The sequence below is a fragment of the Furipterus horrens genome, unplaced genomic scaffold (genome assembly GCF_987537825.1).
Source record: "Furipterus horrens unplaced genomic scaffold, mFurHor1.1.pri manual_scaffold_3, whole genome shotgun sequence".
In the NCBI taxonomy this organism is placed as follows: domain Eukaryota; kingdom Metazoa; phylum Chordata; class Mammalia; order Chiroptera; family Furipteridae; genus Furipterus; species Furipterus horrens.
Genome location: NW_028327173.1, coordinates 166,418,697 through 166,439,865, shown reverse-complemented (window position 1 = coordinate 166,439,865; position 21,169 = coordinate 166,418,697). Strand labels below are relative to the sequence as shown.

The 21,169-nt window shown below is 33.6% G+C and overlaps 1 protein-coding gene across 2 annotated transcripts in view; it reads right to left on the bottom strand.

Moving 5' to 3' along the window:
* USP3 (ubiquitin specific peptidase 3) overlaps positions 1 to 21,169 on the bottom strand; it is a 95,514-nt gene that overhangs the window by 50,879 nt on the left and 23,466 nt on the right. Inside the window, exons 2-3 of one of the 2 annotated variants that reach the window (XM_090270735.1) lie at positions 15,682 to 15,742; positions 11,693 to 11,824 (exon numbers count right to left, since the gene is read on the bottom strand). In XM_090270735.1, coding sequence (XP_090126861.1) covers positions 11,693 to 11,824; positions 15,682 to 15,742 — 193 coding nt within the window. Of the gene's footprint in view, positions 1 to 11,692; positions 11,825 to 14,427; positions 14,510 to 15,681; positions 15,743 to 21,169 lie in introns of those variants that run through there. The other variant, XM_090270736.1, reaches the window with a different exon arrangement.

The following is a 21,169-nucleotide window of genomic DNA, read 5'->3' as shown; positions in this document are numbered from 1 at the left end:
CTTTTATCATTGAAGTGAATAAGCTGTTGTAGACTCTAGAACTGTGTTAATATGGCTAATGTTAGTGAGGAATTGAATTTTAATTTTTTTTACCAAATTGTAATTAATATAAAATTTTACTTAACAACTGAGACAGTATAAAATATTTTTCCATTAAACATAACTTTATGGTTTTGGTGAAAATATACTTCACATAAAATATACTGTAATGCATGTGATGGGTGCATGTCATTTCTAGTATTACACTTGTACATAAGCAGATCACCAATCTAGTTTGTGTCAACAGAATTCAGTTAAAATCAATTTTTTATGCAACAATGCAGCACGGTAATATGTTTATGTGAATATTTTATGCAGGCAGCCCAAGTTACAGTGATACTTATGTAAATCACAATTGGTAGTAAAATTGAAATACTATTTTAGCTATAACAAATTATTTTTCTAGCTTAAAAATTAAGAATGAAAAAAATTTAACTTTCAAATGAAGGCACACTGCTGAGGCAGAATTAAATGGAGAAAGTATGTCACAAGTTTTACAAAGAATGGCAATTATGATTTGTTATAGCACAGGAAAATAAAATCAGTTGTGTAAAAATAAGTTTTAAGATAATATAGTAACAATAATATAGTAAACAATATTTAGAGTCATGTTCAGCACATGCATATTAATTTAATAAGAAGTTGCCTCTCAACAGACAAAAAATAATCAATGAAACTAGTCACAATCAATGACATCAGAATAAAATGTATAACATTTTTTTAATGATTATTGAAGGATTTGAGCTTGTAATTTTGGCCACCTACAAAATGGCTTGAATTCTTCTGACTGAAGGAAAACATTTTTAGATGGAAAGATTAAAACAATTATTATTCCAGTTAAGCTAATTATATTTAAAATTTTGAGGAAAAGATTAAAAAGGATAAATTTACAAAAAAGTGAAAGATCTTCAACTGACTCACCAAGCAACCGTCAGTCAATAAAAGACCTTACAACACTAAAGATCAATTCAACATTTGAAAAATGTTAAGTACTTTTAATTTTAGGTGTAGATGAGTTTTACAAGACAAGAGATACTGGCCAATTACACTTTGGGTATGTTTTGCCTCAAATGACTTCCAAAATAAAAAAAAAATGTCTTCACCCATTTGCAAACTTAGAAGTAATCAATCTCATGTTGTAGATATTTTTAAATCTTTTACATCTGTTAATTTCAGCTAGACAGGCAAAAGTTTTCTATCAAGACAGACAATGGGCCAGATATGTGAGATCAAAATCTGGATTTACTAGAATTATTTCTTTTTATATTTGTTCCACTGCATAACATAATGAAAATATTTGTGCCCTGAGGTAGACTGTATCATGGATTCAGTTATTAAAATTGTTCAGTATATATGTGCCATGAATCATCACAGTTTATGGAACTGCTAAAAGAATAGAAGATAATGAATTTAATGATTGCATGTTTTTTGCCAATGTTCATTACTTGAGTCATAGAAGAGTTTTATAAATATTTACTGTACTAGCTCCTATCTAATTCAAGATTTTCTTGGAACAAAGGAATACTTGCCAACATTCAATATTCAAAGAGAAAACATCACAGTAAAATTTACATTTTTTCACCTACATCACAGTGCACATGAGTGAGCTAGATTTAAAGACCCAAGGAGGGAAAAAGCTTATTTGTGACCTAGCTAAACAGGTACAAGAATTTGTTAAAATTTAAAGTATTCATAACACAAATCAATAATGATGTTATACATTTTTCAACAATGAATATGCAGGAGATTTTAATTATAATAGCATTAAGTAAATTGGCTGCAAAATCTACAAGAAAAATTGAGGAACGCTTTGTTGATATGGATATATTTAGGGTAGATTTTCAGTTTATACCCCTTTGAATCTGATGTTGGTAATACTAGGCTGTTACAGAGTTTGAAACTGATCTGTTTTTGCTTCAGTCAAAGCAGTTGTTCTAAAAAGATGAATCAGTTCTGTGAATACAAATGAAAATATTAAAGAAATATGTTTTTTATACTTTATTCATTTATTGGAAAAATTTTAATAATAGTTTTTGGAATCTACATTTTAACGACAATTTTTATGACTCTAAATACAAATCAAACATTTGCAATGAAAATTTCGCATCTGAATGGAGATGTGCTGTAAGTGTAAAATACACACTAGACTGTTGAAGATTTCATAAAAAAAAGTGCTAACTATCTCCATTAACTTTATATTGAGTACCAGTTGACATATAATTATATTTTGGATAACTGAGTTAAATAAAATATACAATTAAAATTAATTCACCTGACTGGCTTGTTTTTTAATGTGGTTACCAGAAAATTTTAAATTGCACATATGACTTGTATTAATTTCTGTTGCACTGCACTGCTAGTCTAAAGGGTATGTCAGACACTGTTTGCTCTAATATTCTATAAGACTACCCAGTATCATAAAGAGGAAACAAATATAACTTTATTTGAACATAGTAAATTAATTTTATTTTGTCTGGATTTGTGTTCACTGGCTAAAAAACAATTTTAAGTTTCCACAACTATTTCTCAAGAGCCAAATTCAGGTCCTCTTACAGTCACTAAGAAGGACACTACTTCTAAGATTATAACTCTTGTACCACCTGATTTTACCAGACTATGCTAGTATTATTTGATGATGGTGGTGGTGGAAGGAAACCACCTGCTTCCATAGGTCAAACTTCTAAGAGTGCATGGCATGTGGCAGAGGATCAATAAATGTTAGTTTCCTTCCTTTGTGTAACCAAGAGCTGCCTCATAGCACACATTTCTCTAGCTGCTCCCATTCCTGTGTCTTGATTTCTTCTTCCTCCTTGGCCCAGAGGCTAAAAGAAAGTAAGTATCCAAAGTAGGAAATAAGTTAGCAAAGTAAAGCTTGCCTCGTTGCCCTTAGTCTTTAGCTGTGCCTCTGCTTTCAACCTGGAAACGACCCCACTAATACTGTATTTAAAAGTCCCAAGGCAAACAGAAAGATTTAAAATAAAGAAGTTCTAAAAACCTCTTCCTGGTTTACAATTGTGTTGAAACTATATGGTCAGAACCATGCTTACCTATGACACTTGAAAAATTAAGCCACTATTCTTAGTATTCCCTTCAAGAGATTATGCCAGAATAAGAAGTGCAAAAAACAAAAATCCACATAACTTGCAGGATATCTTTTAAAAGCTTGTCCTCTAAAACTTGGAATGGATTTCCTGTTTTGAAATAAATATGGTTATAAACTATGGTTAAATGTTGTAAGGTGAAAATACACCTGGTTCCCAATATGTAGTTGAAATAATATTATCAAGAATTCTATTCGTCCTCTTCTCTCTGTAATATTGGCACTGAGGAATTGTGATACAGGCTATAGATAACTTGATTCATACTTCACTGTGAGAGAAGGTCCAGGGTTCAGCATCCCTTCATGTACACAGGACTCCCCATGTCTAACAAACAAAAATCAAAAACTACCTATATTATATGACCAAATTTTAGGCTATTCAATTAGTACTAATGAAAGTTTTAGTGATTTTAGCTGATTCTTCAAGTAAAGATGAGCTTTCCTTCTAATAGATTACTTGTCAGATAAGAAAAAGTTTCACTTCTGTATTTATAAAAGAACTGTTTAGGAGAATTTAAGTCAATTAAAGACAAAATTATACTTAGGAATCATATTAGGCAACATATTAGAGATATCAGACAAGGAAACAAGATGTAAAAAGGAAAGGTAGGAGGGGGATTGGTACCTGTCTTTACTTCTAATACCGTCAGACAAACTACACTATCATCTTGGCTATGTAAAGATTAGTCTCACACCCAAATTCCTTGACCCAAGTATAATCTTAAAGTACTTGTAAATTACTTTAAGCCAATAGTTAATAAACTAACTGTAGAGGATGGTATTATACGTATGCTGCAGTTAAAAGAAGAAGATATACAGTTAATTTTACTTCCTGGTACTGAAAGTGGAAGAGGGAGAGGGAGAGAGGTGGATGGATGGATACACAGGTAGATGGAAGTAACTGGCTATGTTGACCGTGGTGAGAATGGCATGTGTGTTAGACCGGTGGGGTCAGACCAGACCTTGGGCTTCAGCAGCTTCAGCAAATTTTCATAGGAAACACAAGTTATTTATACTATTATATAATTAGGGACTTTTTTTAAAAAAGGATAAAATCACAGCTTATTTCAAATTCTGCTTACTTTAATAAATGACAGAATGAAATTATCCAATTTTTATTACATTGATTTCTTATCAGTAATTTTTAGATTTTGATGTTTTCTAATTTCTAGTATCTAATCATGCCTAATCCTTTCTACTTTTCTTTCTATAATCTTCCCCCAAACCCATCCTTTTTTCTCCCCCATTTCAACTAATATTCAATTCTATATTTTGATTATTTCCTTCAGTGTGGTATCTTCCTTCCCCTACTCTCTTATATAATGACTTTCAAATCCATAGATATCTGTAGCTGAGTTAAGCTGCAGTATTTGATGGTCCCCCCAATGACAGCCTTACCTATATTTTCTTCTCACTTTTCCTTCCCAACTGTCCCTTTCACTTCAATGTTATCTGCTTTACATTTAGATTTAAGATTTCATCCCATATACCACCAACCTCATTACCCTCCTCAGTATTTTCCATGTAGCACTATTCAATTGTTTAATGACACAAAATTCGTCACTTGGTCATCCTCATCTGTATTTTCTTTCCTCATTCTTCAAAAAATGAAAACACGGAGCATAGCTCAATTATTTTCTTGTCCTAAAATTTAATGTGGGTTTACTTCCTTTTAAAAATTCTAATTTTAGCCCTGGCTGGTGTGGTTCAGTTGGTTGGAGTGCTGTTCCACAGACGGAAGAAAAGTTGCAGTTTTGAACTCAGGTCAGGGCACACACCCAGATTGTGGGTTCCATGCCCGGTCAGCATGCATACGAAAAGGCAACCAATCCATGTCTCTGTCTCTCTCTCACTCTTCCCCTTCACTCCTCTCCCTCTCTCTCTAAAAAAAAAGCAATAAAAAATATGTCCTCGGGTGAGGATAAAAAAATAAAAATAAAAATATTCTAATTTTAGAAAGACTTGTTTCCTTCCCTCCTATTTTTGCCCTCCACTACATATATCTCTTCTAATACTAAAAGGCAAAACACTAGTCTGTGAAGAAGAAATCTGCTAATTATTTTCTTCAAGCTCCCAATCAAATTAGAAAATAAACCACAAAACTGAGCATCTGTCACCCTCAATATGTTTATAATTTATATTAATAATTTATAAGTAAATCTAAATTAATGTGTACAGTATAAAAATAAAAATTTTAGAATCTGATCAAGAGCTGAAATAAAATATTTTTAATGTCTTGCTTTTCATGATATCGTCACACTATCATACTAAACTAATATCTCAAAGTACAATATACACATAAGATGAGGTTTGACATTAATGATAATGAATGTAATTCATATTTCATATATTCCTTTAAATTTTTTGTCAAATTTATCAGATCTGATTAGTCTGTGTTTTATTAGATAGCCAATACTTTTACTTTGTCATGTTTTGAGAATCAAATAGGAAAATCTGTCAGCTCACCTTTTTCTTGTTCACCAGTATTTGCATTATTAGTATAATATTATTAATATCTTACAGGATTAAAAAATTTTTAATGTGTGTCCATTTAAGCAGGGTTGATATGCAAAAATTAAGTAAATGTATAGAAATAGGCAGACAAAAATTGCAATATCCTGCAAAACGTTAAAAGTAAATAAGGATGAGGACACTACACGTGAAACTGATTCAAAACACTGTGTGTGGTTTATGACACACATCCATCTAATCTACAGGCCACTGGTCAGGGCTGGGAAGAAAAAGAGAAACATCAATGTGAGAGAGAAATAGTATCATTTTCCTCCCATACGTGGCCTGACCAGGGATTGAACCCACAACCCAGGTATGTGCCCTGACTGGGGATCGAACACAACCTTTCTCTGTATGGGACAACACTCCAACCAAATGAGACACTTGGCCAGGGCTAAATCTTTTTTTTTTTTAAATAAGAAGTTTTGGTAAAATTCTGATACTTTGTTCTCATACCTTCAAATGCATTATTTCAGAGACCACTGCACTGAAAACTAGATCCTATAGCACATAGCAAGGTCTCAAGAGTATTTGTTTATTGAATAAAACTCATCTACTACTGTAATTTTTTTTTTTTATGCTCACACTATATTTGAGGACTATCATGTAAATCAGACTCTGTCTCAAGTAAAAGTTTTAAAGGTAAAAATTTGAGGGGGGCACTACTTATAATACTATCAAGTTTTCTTCACAAAGGAGTTACATATGTGCTTTACATCTTATTCCTAGATATAGTTTATAGTTTTTCATTATATTGAATGTTTCTTTGGTCATTTCCAGTTTTGACTGATGACTGCTAATGAAGAGAAAGCTATTAGTTTTTTTATATTTATAATACATATATCACCATTTCAAAATTTCTTATGAATTTTAGTTGTTTTTTTATTAACCTCCCCCCACTACCCTGAGTTTTCTTGGCATCTTATTATATACTTTGAAAACAGAAATAATTTTTTCTTTTTTTCCAATATTTCTACCAATTATTTACTTATTGTCTTATTTCAATGGCTGAAACTGCCAAAACAATGTTACAGTGATGATCATGTAATTGATGATAGGAAGTATTTGTCTTGTTTCTGATTTAAATGAAAATGGTGTTAGAATTGTATCAATTAATATATGTCTGCTTTCATTTGGGGGGAAAACTCACATTTTAATAGTTTCCTTTTTATTCCAATGTTAGTTTTTTTTAATCAGAAATGATTTATAAAAATGTATTTTTGCTTCTAATGGTACAATAATCTGAGGTTTCCCTTAATAATGACTATGTTGGCAGACTGTGTGTAATTAACTCAGTAATTATATAATTTTTTGATACATCTCACTGGGTTAGATTTTCTTTAAGTTATAATTATTTGCAACTATTTTAATTAGTGAAATTGACTTATTTTCTTTTTGGAGTTTCTATCAGATATCTGTCTTAAGGTTTTGAAAGTTCCATAACATAATATACTCGATGTTAAATTTTAATAGTTGAGGCTGTACTGTCCAACATAATAGCTACCAGCCATATATGGCAATTTAACTTATATTAATTAAAACAAAATAGAACATTAAATTCCTCAATCCCCTAGCTACTTTTAATTGCTAATACCATATTGTATAGCACATATGTCACATCCAAAACAGAAATACCTCTATCTCTCGGCTTTAAAATTCTAATATATTTTTTACTATTCCTGTTATCAGTGTTATTGAAACTACCCAAGTCCTAAGGTTCCACATCACATTCTTAAGGAACTAAGAAAATACTCCTAAACCAAACCTTTCTTCACCCATCTCAAACAAGAAGCAATCATCATACAAATGCACCTGACTTTTTATGTAACGGGGAAAAAAAAATCCTTTAATCTATTAGCTACAAAGCATAAAAGTAGTGTATAATGCTAAAACAAATAAATTTTTATGCAAAAAGTACCCTCTAAAAGGGGACAACGGTAGATCCATTATTAATTTTTAAATTCTTTTTCATTCTCTGGCATATTTTGTTATCTAGAGGCAAATCTGACCTCCAGTTTTATTATAAATAAATGATATAGATATGGGGGGAGGGGGACAAGCTGATATTCCAGTAACTTCATGTATTTCAAGCCAAGAAAAGTTAAAATTCAAAAGAACTCTTTTAGAAAGTAAGCTTACTTTTAAATTCTCCTTTATTAAATTCTGATGTATTGCCATCAAATAAGCCAATTTTAGAAAATAAGAAGAATACCTGCAGAGAATACCCGTATCCTTTGTTAAAAGCAAACAAGTACCAGCTTTTGTTTTCAGACTACCTCTGTTAAAAGGTTTCTTTTTAAACTTCAAAATAATGTTTTTAAATAAACAAAACTCCTTCTGTTTCTAATCTGTACACCACTGAAATTTTGTTTCCAAATAGTTTATAAAGAACTCAACAAAAAATTTCCCCCTTTATTTTTAATCACAACTGCTTTTGAAAATGATTTAGTATCAATTTAAGCCTGCTAGTAAGAAGTTTATTTTTATTAGTTTTGATTAAAACTGCTACTGTTACAGGTGTTCAAAATGTGAAATAAAGTCTTTTTTCTAGACAAATGAATTAATATTTCTTTGTTTAAAGTTCTTTAAAGCATTACCCTGCCAGGAAGGAAAAGTTCTAGTAATATAGTTTTAATGTACCTTTCACATTTTTGCATTCTCAGAAATTCAGCTGTTGTTGTTAAAGATCAAAGTTGACAAGACTATGTCAGATATCAATAATTATTAGTTCAGTATTTTAAATCTATTAACTCAGAATGTCTATTTACATAAGGTATCAAATGAAAGTTCCTAATTTTAATGTTTCTGTTTGATACAGTAATGTATACCACATATGATTCCATTTGTATTGACTAAAGGAGAGAAATTAGGGTGGGAGGAAAGAAAATATTACTTAAAGGATAGAACTGAACACTAGCCCTTGTGTGAAAATCTTGGTAAAATATTTATTGCTACTGAAAGCTTCATTTACCCCTAGCTCAGTTAATGTGACTTATCTCCTAAAGAAGTGGGTTTCTATCAAATCAAAATTATTCCTTTTGGTATTTCCTTCCCTCTTTTGAAATAGTGACCTATTTTATGTTGTTCCATTTGGTTAATATGTGCGTGTTCAGGACACCCGGTTTATATCAGATATAAAGGGAGCTCCTCTGCAAGGTCTCACATATGCCTGATTAAGGTTTTCTTGGGGGAAAATGTTCTGTGGCCCAAGAGGGCACACTATTACAGATTTGGTATAACCCTGCCCATTTGGGGGAGAGAGTTAACAAAACTCTATTTTTCTAACATAAATTGCCTATTCTGTACCGGACACTGAGTACTGCGGAAGATAGGACATATGGTTCCTGCAGCCCCAAGGACATTTACAAATATCTCTCATGCAGCAGGAAATTACATGTATCCCAAGAACTATGAGTTTAGGAGAGATTACACCCAGCTACAACTGGAGCTGGGAGGGGGTGTGTGGTCAGTTCAGTAATTGCTTCATAAGGGACATGCAAAGATAGGACAGGGCAGGGATTCTCAGAAAGGAAAGGATAGAGAAACTGTAAGCCTCAGAGCAGGTTTCACTTCTTTGGATCACAGAGCAGATGGAAAAGGTTTAATATTAGCTAAAGTTAAAATACTTTGACTACCAACATAATAATTAAAAATCAAATAGGTTAAACCTAATACATCAATATTTTACCTCTAAAGCAAATCATTTGGTCTAACCACAAGAAATTTATGTACAAAGAAAACTTACAAACAGAAGTGAAATTACTAAAATGCACTAGAATATAAAACACACACACACCTACACACCTATACAGAAAAATCTTTCTTGTTTATTTCCTAAATATCACACACACACCACACCACCCCACCCCCATACAGAAAGGAGAAATTTTTCTTGTTTATTTCCTAATCATAGTGAGGTGTGGGGAAAATGCTCACTTAAACTTCAGCTTCATCAGTGTGCAGCTATCACAGAGTCCTTGTAGGCTGCCAGTGTAACGCTACAGGGTGAATCCCTGGCATTTTGTTCTAAAATCCACAAATGAGACGGTACTGTTACCAGCTGCAGCTCCCTTCCTGCATTTCAGAGGCTCTGGGTGCCCACACACTTGCAGCTCCGTATAACTTCACACAAAAGCCTGGCAATGGGCCAAGAAGCCTCCGCCATGGTGTATATTCCCCAGGGTTCAAGATCCGCCATTTAATTCAAATTCAGCCATAAAACGACATGTATTTTAGCACACTATACCCATATAAGACAAATTAAATTCAAATTCTATTTAATAAAGGTATTCTTCCAAAACACAATATATAAAGACATTAAAGTATATAATCTGTATTTTTAAAGTGATCTATGATCATAACTATACTCCATTAACATAACTCTAAAATAATTCTGAAAATTTCCTCAGATTACTACTTCCTTATAATCTTAACCAAAAGCAAGAAAACCCACTAGACACAGAGATTTAACATATTTCTAAACTCCATTAAGTATTTCATGCACATTGCTAATTAAATATCAGGACAAATGAATGTTTTAACATCTGGTACATGGAAGCTGACATGACCTACAACAATGAATGTGAGATAGACACCCCAAGAATGATCTTATTTTCTGCCGTCTTACAACCTTACAGAAAACACATGGTTCTGGCAATTAGGTAGCTACATCATTCTAACATGTAAATTTCCTGAGGGAAAGGAGGAAAACTAATGAAAACACTAACAGCTTGGCTAATGCTTACCTTTCATAGAAAGGAGTGTTTTACAAAAGCAAATAACAATAAACTCCACACTTGCCCTTGGTGAAAATCTTAGGAAGGTTTTCATTTTCATATATACCTCTAGCTTCTCTGTTTTCCAGATCTGGACATATTCCACACAAAGGACCACTGATATGTTAATGATGTGAATGATCAAACCGTAAGATGTTTTATGCAATAGCCACAATTTAATAATGTTAAACCTGTTAAAGTCTAAAACTTAGGAAGCCAACTGACCTTTTTCTTCTTTCTTTTCATGGCAACATTCTACAATACAATTATCAACTAAAGATGATATAGAAAGGATTAGCACAAAACTTCAGTAGAAAGTATAAATCAAATCTGATATTTGAACTTTAAATCCCCATCTCTGCCTTTATGTGATAGTTAAGGGCTATATAGCAAAAACAAACAAAAAACCAACAAGTAAACCCTTCAAAGAAATCCTTTAAATGGCTTTTTTCCCCTTTATGACAAAAACCTTTTGAATTGAGAAAATTGATAAAAACAAGTAAAGAACTATTCATTATAATTTACTAGTCAAGGAAAGAAATTTGCTTCACACCGAAGTTAAAACTGCAAAATACACTGACTTTCTGAGCATATCAAATGGAAATGGATTGTTAAACATCACTGTAACCTAAATAACCTAGATTTATTTAAACAGAAATAAAAGTAATAAATGACTTTATTGTCATTTATATGAAACAGACATATATATAAAATAAAGAGAGAACAAGGACTCCAATCTCCTCCTAAAGGGTATGACATTTTAATAAAGAGCCACACAAGAAATTTCTGACACTTACTTATGAAGGAGTAGGAGAATGGTAGGAGAGGGGTTGTTATCACAGAATTTTTTAAACAAAGAAGTTAAAATTTTAAGCTCTGTAACAAAATGTTAACCTGTACAGTAGAAACATGTTTTTATTATATTCTTCCATTTGAAAAAAAAAAGGAAAAAAGGAATTATAATGAACAACAACAAAGAAATACATACTTCTCATTTTCCTGAAGCTTATTGGGATGGACAAGGAATTGGAGGTGGGAAGAAAAGAGGGGACCTAGAAATTAAAAGGAACATGCAAAGTAAAACCTTAATGAATAGGACAGGCATTCCTGATGGCTCCAGACCCCTGTGAACCCTAACAGAACTAAAAGGAGGTAATGGCAGTAGCGACTGGCTTAGAGATTGGTGGGGAGGGGAGCAAGGAAAATGAGAAAACACTTGCACACTCATAGTAAGGAATACCACTTCCAGGAAAGTATTAATACTTACCAGTATGTACTGTAGCTACTACAATCCATACACACTGTGTGCTGAGCTTTATCTTGTTTTTCTGATTTCTTATGGTTGGGTAAGGGTACTTGTGCATCTTCATAATGTTTTTTTGCATGGCCATTCACATACCTTACAAAAACCAAATGAAAATTTATTTTAATCTAAATATTCCTTTAGAAATTAAAGTAGTAATAGATGATGACATTGTAAAATTAGATGGTAAATAAGTCAAAATGAGAAAGAATTCCTCCTTGTAAGAACATTCAATCATTAGTGATTTATTAAGCCGAGTATTTAAAATATGCTCCTTTTTCTTCAATCAAATATGACAGTCAGCTTTTAATTACACTATATACAAGACTAGGGTCAGGCAAGGAAAGGAATTACCTATGCAAATCAGTTTCAATACTACTGACATTACCACTTATCAACTCCTTTATTAATGCTTTTGCTATAGCTATTTTTAAAAAGCTCTTCTCAAACTGCTAACCTCCAACTCAGTTTATTTACAAGCTTTGTAAACTAATTATTCAACCACTTCCCAAAGGGCCATAGGTTCTGCTTGGGTTGCTGCTTAATATAAGAGAATCAGATATGGAAACAGGATAATTTTCCATCTCATTCTTGTCAATATGGCTTCAGATCTTTTATTCGAACACCTGAATGATCAGTTGCACTCATATGGAAACAAATTTGTCTAGAAACAATCTAAACAAAACACAAATCATCTTAAGCTTATATAAACTTATTTCTCTACATGGACAAGATAATCAAAGGATGACTATAGTCATAAAAATTTTGTTACACTTTCCAACTCAAATTTAATAAATCGTTGTATTACAAAAAACAGAATGACATATTTTGAAATAAGTGTTCATATGCACATAGTAGGCACTCAAATTCATCTACACTTTCACCTACATACTGTACAATGTTGTAACTAACCACAACTGTGAAAACCCTTGTAAAAGAAAACCTCCCAGTTCCTTAAAAAACAGCCAATCCGTAGAAGGCAATGCCTAACTGAAAACTCTAAATAGTCAAAACAAATGTTGGTTAAATTGTACCAAAATAAATAATGCTGAGAGTTAAGGTGACATTTTTGTCATGAGGCACCTTCATTGTACCAGGAGCAACACTTACCTTGGGGAAAGAAAGAATTGTGGTAAGTAGGGAAGATCAACTCCCAGCCCAGCCTCTACCCCACAAAGCTGGAAGTGACAGAGGCACTATAACTTCAACTCAGAATTTGATCACATTGTTTTTCCATTTTTTCACTGAAGTAAAACATAATCAACACGTGTGTGTACATTGGTCCTCTGTCCACAAAAGTGGACTAAAATGAATTTTAAAATGAAATAATGGTTAAGAATATAAACTCAAAAACTGGACTGCCTGGGTTCAAAAGTAGGCTTGTCACGGGCTGGCCTTGTGAGCTTAGGTGAGTCACTTAACCTCTTTACACTTATATTTCTCATCTGTAAAATGGAGATAATAGAACTCATATCTCATAAACTGTTAGGTGATTAAATTAAATAATTCATGATAGCATACATGCATGAGTGCATGAAAAAATATTAGCAATTATTTTATTTGTATTTTACTTTATATGCTTAACCACTTTCATTCAGAATCCATAAAGCAATAATTGCTTAGAACGTGGTCATAGTAAACACATACTTTGAGATGATGCACTGCATAGGTCAATAAACACCCAGTATTTAATTAAAAAGGCAAACTCCAAGGTATAATATAGGTTCAATAACTAATCAACTCAATTTCCTATGCTTAATATATATTTATTCTGTGTCATGAAAAGCAACCGTAATATTTACAATGAGGTGTACCTTTGGATTCAAAAATAAAGCAACACTGAACTACAATAAAGGCATTACTACTTTCAAGTCTTTGAAAACCAATTATCTGTACATAGTACAAAGTTAACTTAGCCACTACACTATAGTCTCCAAATATACTAGAGGTTTAAATGGTTACTGTAAATGTCAGTGATAAAGTAAGAAGAGTATTACTGCCAATACTAGAACTGGCAATGTTTTGGCTAATAATCAAATTCATCAATCAGAAGTTAACAGTTTTGTATAAAAATAGCTAACATAAAAATAAATATTTTCCTCACCTAGTTTTGTATTTTAACTAGACAATTAGGTCTAAAAAGGAAGTGTCTTTATATGTCACTCATTTCTAACGACAATCACAAACATTTTTTAAATAACTTAAATGGGATGGTATTATGAAGACCAATAGAATATGTAACTCAAATATGTTAATAAACGGTTTCTAGTTTAAAGAATATTCAACTTAAGACTTCCCTACAGACAAGCAGTCTAAAATTGCTGAAAAATCAGAATCCTTGGCAATCAACGCCCAAGGTTACATAATAAAAGAGAATGAACCAGTCAGCTATGTAAAATAAAAATCCAAAGGCAGGCTATTCTCATTATCTGTTTAATCTATTTAATCATATTTTTTCTGAAACTATGTCAAATTTCTAAATTTAAGATTGCTTGTAACTGGAAACAGACGACCTCCATAGTCTAGAAATTTTTCCATTTATTTTCCCAAAACCTGATTATAGAACTGTTTGTCGCTTGCTATTAAGAAAATTAATCTCTCCAATTATTGTCATACAACCTTCAAGATTTAGGCTGTAGAGCACTATGAGACAACTGGAAAACATAACTATATAAATTTTATTGCATTATAATTCTCACCTCTCAAAATCTAGGAGAGGCATCTGTCTCTTCAAGTGCAGAATTTAAGTGCTTCTACTTTTCTTCTTTTTAAAAAAAAATGTTATCTGTATAAAGTATTTTCAGGTTCCCCAAATCCTAGAGATTTCAAAACCACAACAGCCAAAATTAAGAAAGATATGCAGTTAACAATTTCCAAAGGTACTCTAAAGTGTACATGGAAAAAAATACTCAAGTCCAGAGTTCAAAATGTGAAAAATCAAAAGTTAACTGAACAAAGATGCTCTCTTCATGCAATGAGGGTTTAAAAGTTAACAATGGGGAAATAATCCTAATAAATACCATATAGATTTCAGCTTGCGTGACTTAAGTGTGATTTACCAACTCCTGCTGCTAAACTACTAACTCTGAAGCAAATTCAAAGTGGATTTTCTAAGCTAAAAGAGCAACAGACATAAATTTGCTACTGTCAGGCTAAATAAACAAAGGTTGATATTTATTAGAGTTTGTATCAAAAGAAAAGAGTTACTGAAGTATTTAAGTCACATAGTTTCAAAGCCAAGAACTGGGAAGAAATGCTCAGGCTTGAATCAGGATGGGGTGGGGTTAGGGATGGGAAGTGAAGTTCCTAGAAAGCAAAACTATCTTAATGGAACAATGAAACATTTGGTACATCTTGGTAATTAATTACAAACTTCACAGTGAGAACATTTTCAAAGGAATTCCTTTACCTGTAGATATTTTAGTGTTTTGTTTTGTCTTCAGAAGAATGACGTAATGCCTGGGATTTGAATCAGAAGTCAGTAAAGGTGGAGATGGGGTAGGTAACAGCTAAAACAAGATTGGCCATGTACTGATTACTGTTGAAGCGGGGTGATGAAAATAGGGGGTTTAATTGTACTATCTCTCGACTTTTGTGTATGCTTGCATTTACCCTAATGAAGGATTTAAAAAAAACAACCATAAGGTAACTTTTATTTAAATATTTCAAAGTTCCCCTATTTCATCTTTTCAATCAAATATTACTAGATTTAGATTATCCTGATCATCAAATGAACTCTTCTGCGTATCAATACAAAGGATTTTCCCCCCTAGATTGTCCTTAGTTGTACTACTGAAAAAACAGATTCTATGGGAACATGGAAGCCCTACAGTGACTCACTATGATTAAGCAATGGTGCTAAATAAATTCAAATCAATAAACCTTTACCATAAAGCTTAAAGGCAAATTGAAAAATGCAAGTAGAGAAGTGAAGTAATAAGTATGTCACCTACCTTCCACAGTGGACACTTGAACAAGTCAAACAGACCCAGGGGCTTTTGTTGGACCGGCACACTAATAAAAAGAAAAATACACCATATACCAATTGCATCAGGTTAATTCCCAATTTCTCCCCTAATCTGTAATATCATACCCTATGATTAAGTTATAAATCCCATGGCAGCTTAGGTGACCTGAAAGCACAAATCCCTGCTTTGTGAGTGCATTTACACAAAATGGCTGCCTAATTAAAGTTATGCTGAAAAGAATTTAAATGTACATTCACAGCAGCTGCTCATTTTAATTGTTGACTCAACTCAAATAGTTTAATTACAAGTTAAACACATATTCAATTTATTTATTATTTATTCTTTTCACCAGTCTCCCACAAGTTGACAGTCTATTTTCTCATTAAAAACATTTTTAAGTCTAATATTTAATCACACGTCTTTGCGATGCAGATCATATACTCTCAGTTTATTCAGCAAGAGGCAAAACCTAAGGATACAATTAGAAACACTAAACCCAATTCTTCCTAAATTAATGTCTCAGTTGCATAAAACATAATTCTAAATATGACAACTGCATTTAATTCTTGCTGAGAGTATAATCAGAACATTACTTTTTTTAGTTTAAGTATATGGGGTGGAGCAGGCAAGAAAGGGTATGAATGCTTTTTCAATGTTAATTACAATTTTGCTTGCTGTTTAATTATTCAATTTTAAAAAAAGCCCAATAAACATAACAATGATTTTCAAAAGGGAGGGAAGGGATATAAAAATCACCTGGAAAGCTTTTTCAAAACACATTATGTCCTACTTAGACAGATACTTACTTTGCGGTGGGATTAAAAAGGACAAAGAACATGTATTTTGAGTAAAGCAGCTTCCAGATGACTCCCTAATACAACCTCTTGAGAACCACTAGTTAGCCTCCTAGGGGCATGGGAGGGGCAGCACAGCACAGCCACACACTCAAGACTATAGTAAATCCACTGCCTGGCACATAATATGTGCTCAGTGAACACTTGTTGAAAGAAAGTTTAAATTTCTTAGTTTAAGATACCAAGCTCTTCCGAAATCTGGTCCCTACTTTATTGCTCTTGCCTTATCATATGTTACAACAGGCCTTTCTCACTGTTAAGAAAAATTAGCCAAAACTGGGAATAAGCTGAATCAAGAACTGTAAACCCTCTAAATGTATAATGAAACATTTTCAATAGGTCCTCCCAAAGATTTTTCATTATAGTACTACTGATCTGCTGTTTACTATTGATTAGGACCCAAGTTAAAATAAATTGGCAGATTTTTATTTGGTAGAGATAATTTCTATCTGGCAGAATCAAAAGGTTTTACTACCTTGAAGAACATTAACCAATTTTGTATCTAGTTTAATGATTTATTTCAACGTTGTTTCTTCGGTGTCTACATATACTCAATCCTCAAATGCTTTACTGTCCTGCTGTTTCCCTAATAATGAATTAAATAAATATATGACATATGGTCACATCCTGTATTTGTCTGGGAGGATGGAGTGGGCAAGGAAGAATAAAAGGGCACAATGATACACTGATCGAGGGACTCTGCCTATCTGGCCAACACAGAGGGGTGGGGGGCTTAACTATTTTTCAATATGAAAGCTTGGAGTGGTAAAATCCCCTTCCAGTTAGCCAAGGACCCTACATTTCTTTAGTGTATTTACACATTTACATTAATCGCCAGGGCCATCCTAAAAGTACTTGAGTTTTGGACTCCAGTGGGGTCCAATTTTGTTATATATTTATATAAACTACATGGCAGAAAGGCTAAGAATACCTGCCGACTGCTAAGTTATTTTAGGCAGGTATGTGAGAAGACTGTGAGGGGAGGCTGTTGGCTCTTCGTTTGTACACGCTGTGGTATTTGATTTATATTGACAAGGAGATGATATTTTTACAGTTTGGAAAGAAAGTCCTAAAAACTATACTTTTAAAAGAAAAATAAGTTAGAAAACAGCTTATACAAAACAGGTATTCATGGTCTCAGATATAATCTGGAAAATTGAAAAACTACAAATATTATAGTTTTGTTCTTACAGCAAATCTTTTCTCTCTCTCTCTCTCTCTCTCTCTCTCTCTCTCTCAGTAAATAGTAAGAAACACTGTAACTCAATCTGGAAAAAAAAAAACATTGGAGTTTAACATTATCTTGAAATAACTGTTATAATAGTAAGTTGAGGCCCAAGTTTTTAACTATTCAAGGTTGTTGTTTTGTTTTTTTTTTAATTATGAAATATTTTTTCTTACTTTAAATGAAGGAAAAAATCTATAGCAAAATCACTATTATTTTGCTGTTTCCTACTGAGTGTTCAGGATGAATTGGGAGGAAACAACTACTTGGGAACAAGCCAGGGGAAATATATTTTTTAAAGGTAAGAGTTTATCATACTGGTGGGGGATGATGATAATGGGGAAACTATGCATGTGTGGGTGCTGGAGGTATATGGGAAGTCTCTGTACTTTCCTCTTGATTTTGCTAGAACCTAGAACTGCTCTAAAATTTAAGTTAAAAAAAAAAAAGAGCCTAAAAAAAGTCAAGTGAACTCATAACACTGTTATTTCTAGTGTAGAGGGAGGGCTGTCATCAGTCTTTGGAAAGAATCTTATTCAAAGGCTTGGACCTTGACTTCTTCTTCGTGTATCATTAGGGAACATCCCTCTCAGGATTATAGCTCAAGGGGAAAAAAGGAAAGAAATAGCCATACAGAACAGACAAAGTCCCCAAAAAAGAATAAACAAATTTCTGCAGTAAGTCTCCCAAAAGTGCTTCTCCTTTTCTCTCTCCATCCTATGAGTTCTCACCGCTGTCCCTTCACATCCTCTCCTTCATTTTTTTGCCACACTTTTTTCCCTTCTTTCATGAAACTTTCCCACTGGTCACTCCTAATATCTTATGGTCCTCATCCAAGTGCTGTAAGGCATTGATATAGGAAATAGGATAATAGTAATAAAAATAAAGGTTAATAATAACACATATTATATATATATTATTATTATAATCTTTTATTGTAAGCCGTGAATGAACTCAATTTGAGTTTTATTTTGGCATTTGAAGGTTCATGTTGTTTTTAAAGACATTCTAACTCCCGCTGAAATCTCAAAACACCCATTCCTGAATTAGTACAATTTCTGTTGCCATTATATCGAAATACCTATTTGCTTACCCTGGCTGGTTTGGCTCAGTGGATTGAGCGTCGGCCTGCGAGCTAAGTGTCGCTGGTTCGATCTTCCAGTCAGGGCACATCAGAGAAGGAAAACTCTGACTCCAAAAAACCTCCGCTGCCTTGCTGCATACCTCTTCAGGGGAAAGGCTAAGGGAGTAAACCCCGACAGAAAATCCGGAGCCGGAGTCCCTAAGGCGGTTTGACGTTGTAGTCAACACCGGCAACTCCTGCGGCGCACCTGAAGCCAAGCTGTATTGACTCCGTCTTTCCCTTGGACCCTTCAGCTGCGAAGAGAGGGGGGGGTCTGCTGCATGGGCAACAGCAGACCCTCCATATCACCCTGCCCAGGCTCTGTAGCTTCAGCTTCACTGGAGAGGACACTCCAGCGTCATCGCAAGATGTCGATTCAACACGGGAGGAGACAGATACCGTGTCACTCCCGAGTTGGACTGCACAGCCATTCTCGGCGGTGCAGATAGACTCTTAAGAAGCTACACCATCGTCTCTCAAGATGGACGGCTGCCAACAACTATCTAAATTATCTCATTAAGTTCTATTAATTTTTTAATTTCTCAATTTGAACTTTTAAAAAAGGTACCCTAATGCTGAGGGGAGGAAGGAATGGGGGGTAACTGCTTAATCGGTATGGGGTTTATTTGGGGATAATGAAAATGTCTTGAAACTAGATAGAGGTGGTGGTTGTAGATTTTACTAAAGAGTCATTGAATTGTTCACTTTTAAAAGGTTAGTTTTATGTTATGTAAATTGCATCTCAATAAAATAAATAAGTAGATAAATAGGTACTTAAGACAGGGATAAGGAGAGACAATTAAAGGGAATACTGACTTTCAAAAACACTGGAAATAAGTAACTGTACCTTTTAATAAATCTCAAAAAAGACATCACATTCTGAATGAAGATGCCCAATTTCTGCTGTCACAAATATTTACAATAAGAGAGTGAAGACAATGTATGATAGGACAGTTGGTTTTGACTATTTAAAGGACAGTACTCTCTGAGAACTTGATACTTTCACACTGGAAAAACATCTGAAGGCTAGGAAGCTATGGATATAGAGAACAGGATATGATGGGGCATTCCAGAGCCATTTATTGCATTGCTTTAGGGAATATTCACTCTGTCTATACACACCTTATCCAAATTAAGAACCTTTAATGTACCCAAGACAATTATAAAATAGAATGAAAAATATTCGCTTTAAACTAATTTTTAATTATTATGAATAGAACAGGTCATAGAATGAATGAAAGATACATATAATCTTAAAGTCATTTATTTTCATCACCTTAACAGGAACTACTTTAAAAGCTAGTCTCAATTTATAGACAGATGAGTTCAAAAGTTTATCTGCAGAATAAACCCGTTTCCCATGGGAACAACAGTATTAGAGGCTTCCAGGCTCTGTATAAAACTCTAAATAAGTCATAATATAACTGTAATTTTTATAAATAAACATTGAATAAAATCATAGTAAAATATTTTAAAGCTATAAATATACTATCTATTCAGCACAACATAAAAATATTAAACTGAAGGTTTTTTTTAATTTATTTATTTTTAATCTAAAATGCTGGTACTTGAGAGAAAGAGAGTAATATGGATGTAAAGTTGTAGAAGGTCAAAAAGGTAAGTCTGAGAATGTATACAGGGCTTTTTATTACACCTAATTACACTTCAAGGTCATGTCAAGCAAGGAAGCCATGCAGTGTATTTCTCAGACTGTTACACTTGGCCACAGCAGGGTCATTGGATCTCATAAATGGAGTCTTATCTCCTTTCACTTTCAGAGTATAAAATTTAGTTAAAGTTATTCTGTCCTTAAGCAATCTCATGTGCTTGGATTCTTTCCACCCCAAGTTGGCATCTCTTCTCTCAGTCCCTGGGCACCTCAGCCTGAAGACCGGTACTAACTAGGCTCCCTCTGCAGTCCTGCCTCAGCCCTGGCTGCAGAACCTTCCTCTGGCCCAGCTCTCACCTCAGCCACAAGCTCTGCAAATTGGCAGGAGGGCCCCTTTGGAGGAGGTGGAGACTCTTGATCCTCTCCTGAGCTGGGTCATTCTCAAGGTAGAAGCTGTTGACACATGCTGGGCAGGGGAGATGGGTGGAGGAGCCCAGGCCTCTAAAACCTGCTCACACTCAGGTTTTCCTTAAGAGCCTCCAAAACTTTAACCCACGTTGGGAGGGATGTGAGAATTGATGGGGCACAGAGGCAGAGAGAGGGAAGGCATCCAAGTGATCTACAGATCAAAGTAGTTTTCCTCCCTACTAGACCTGAGAAAG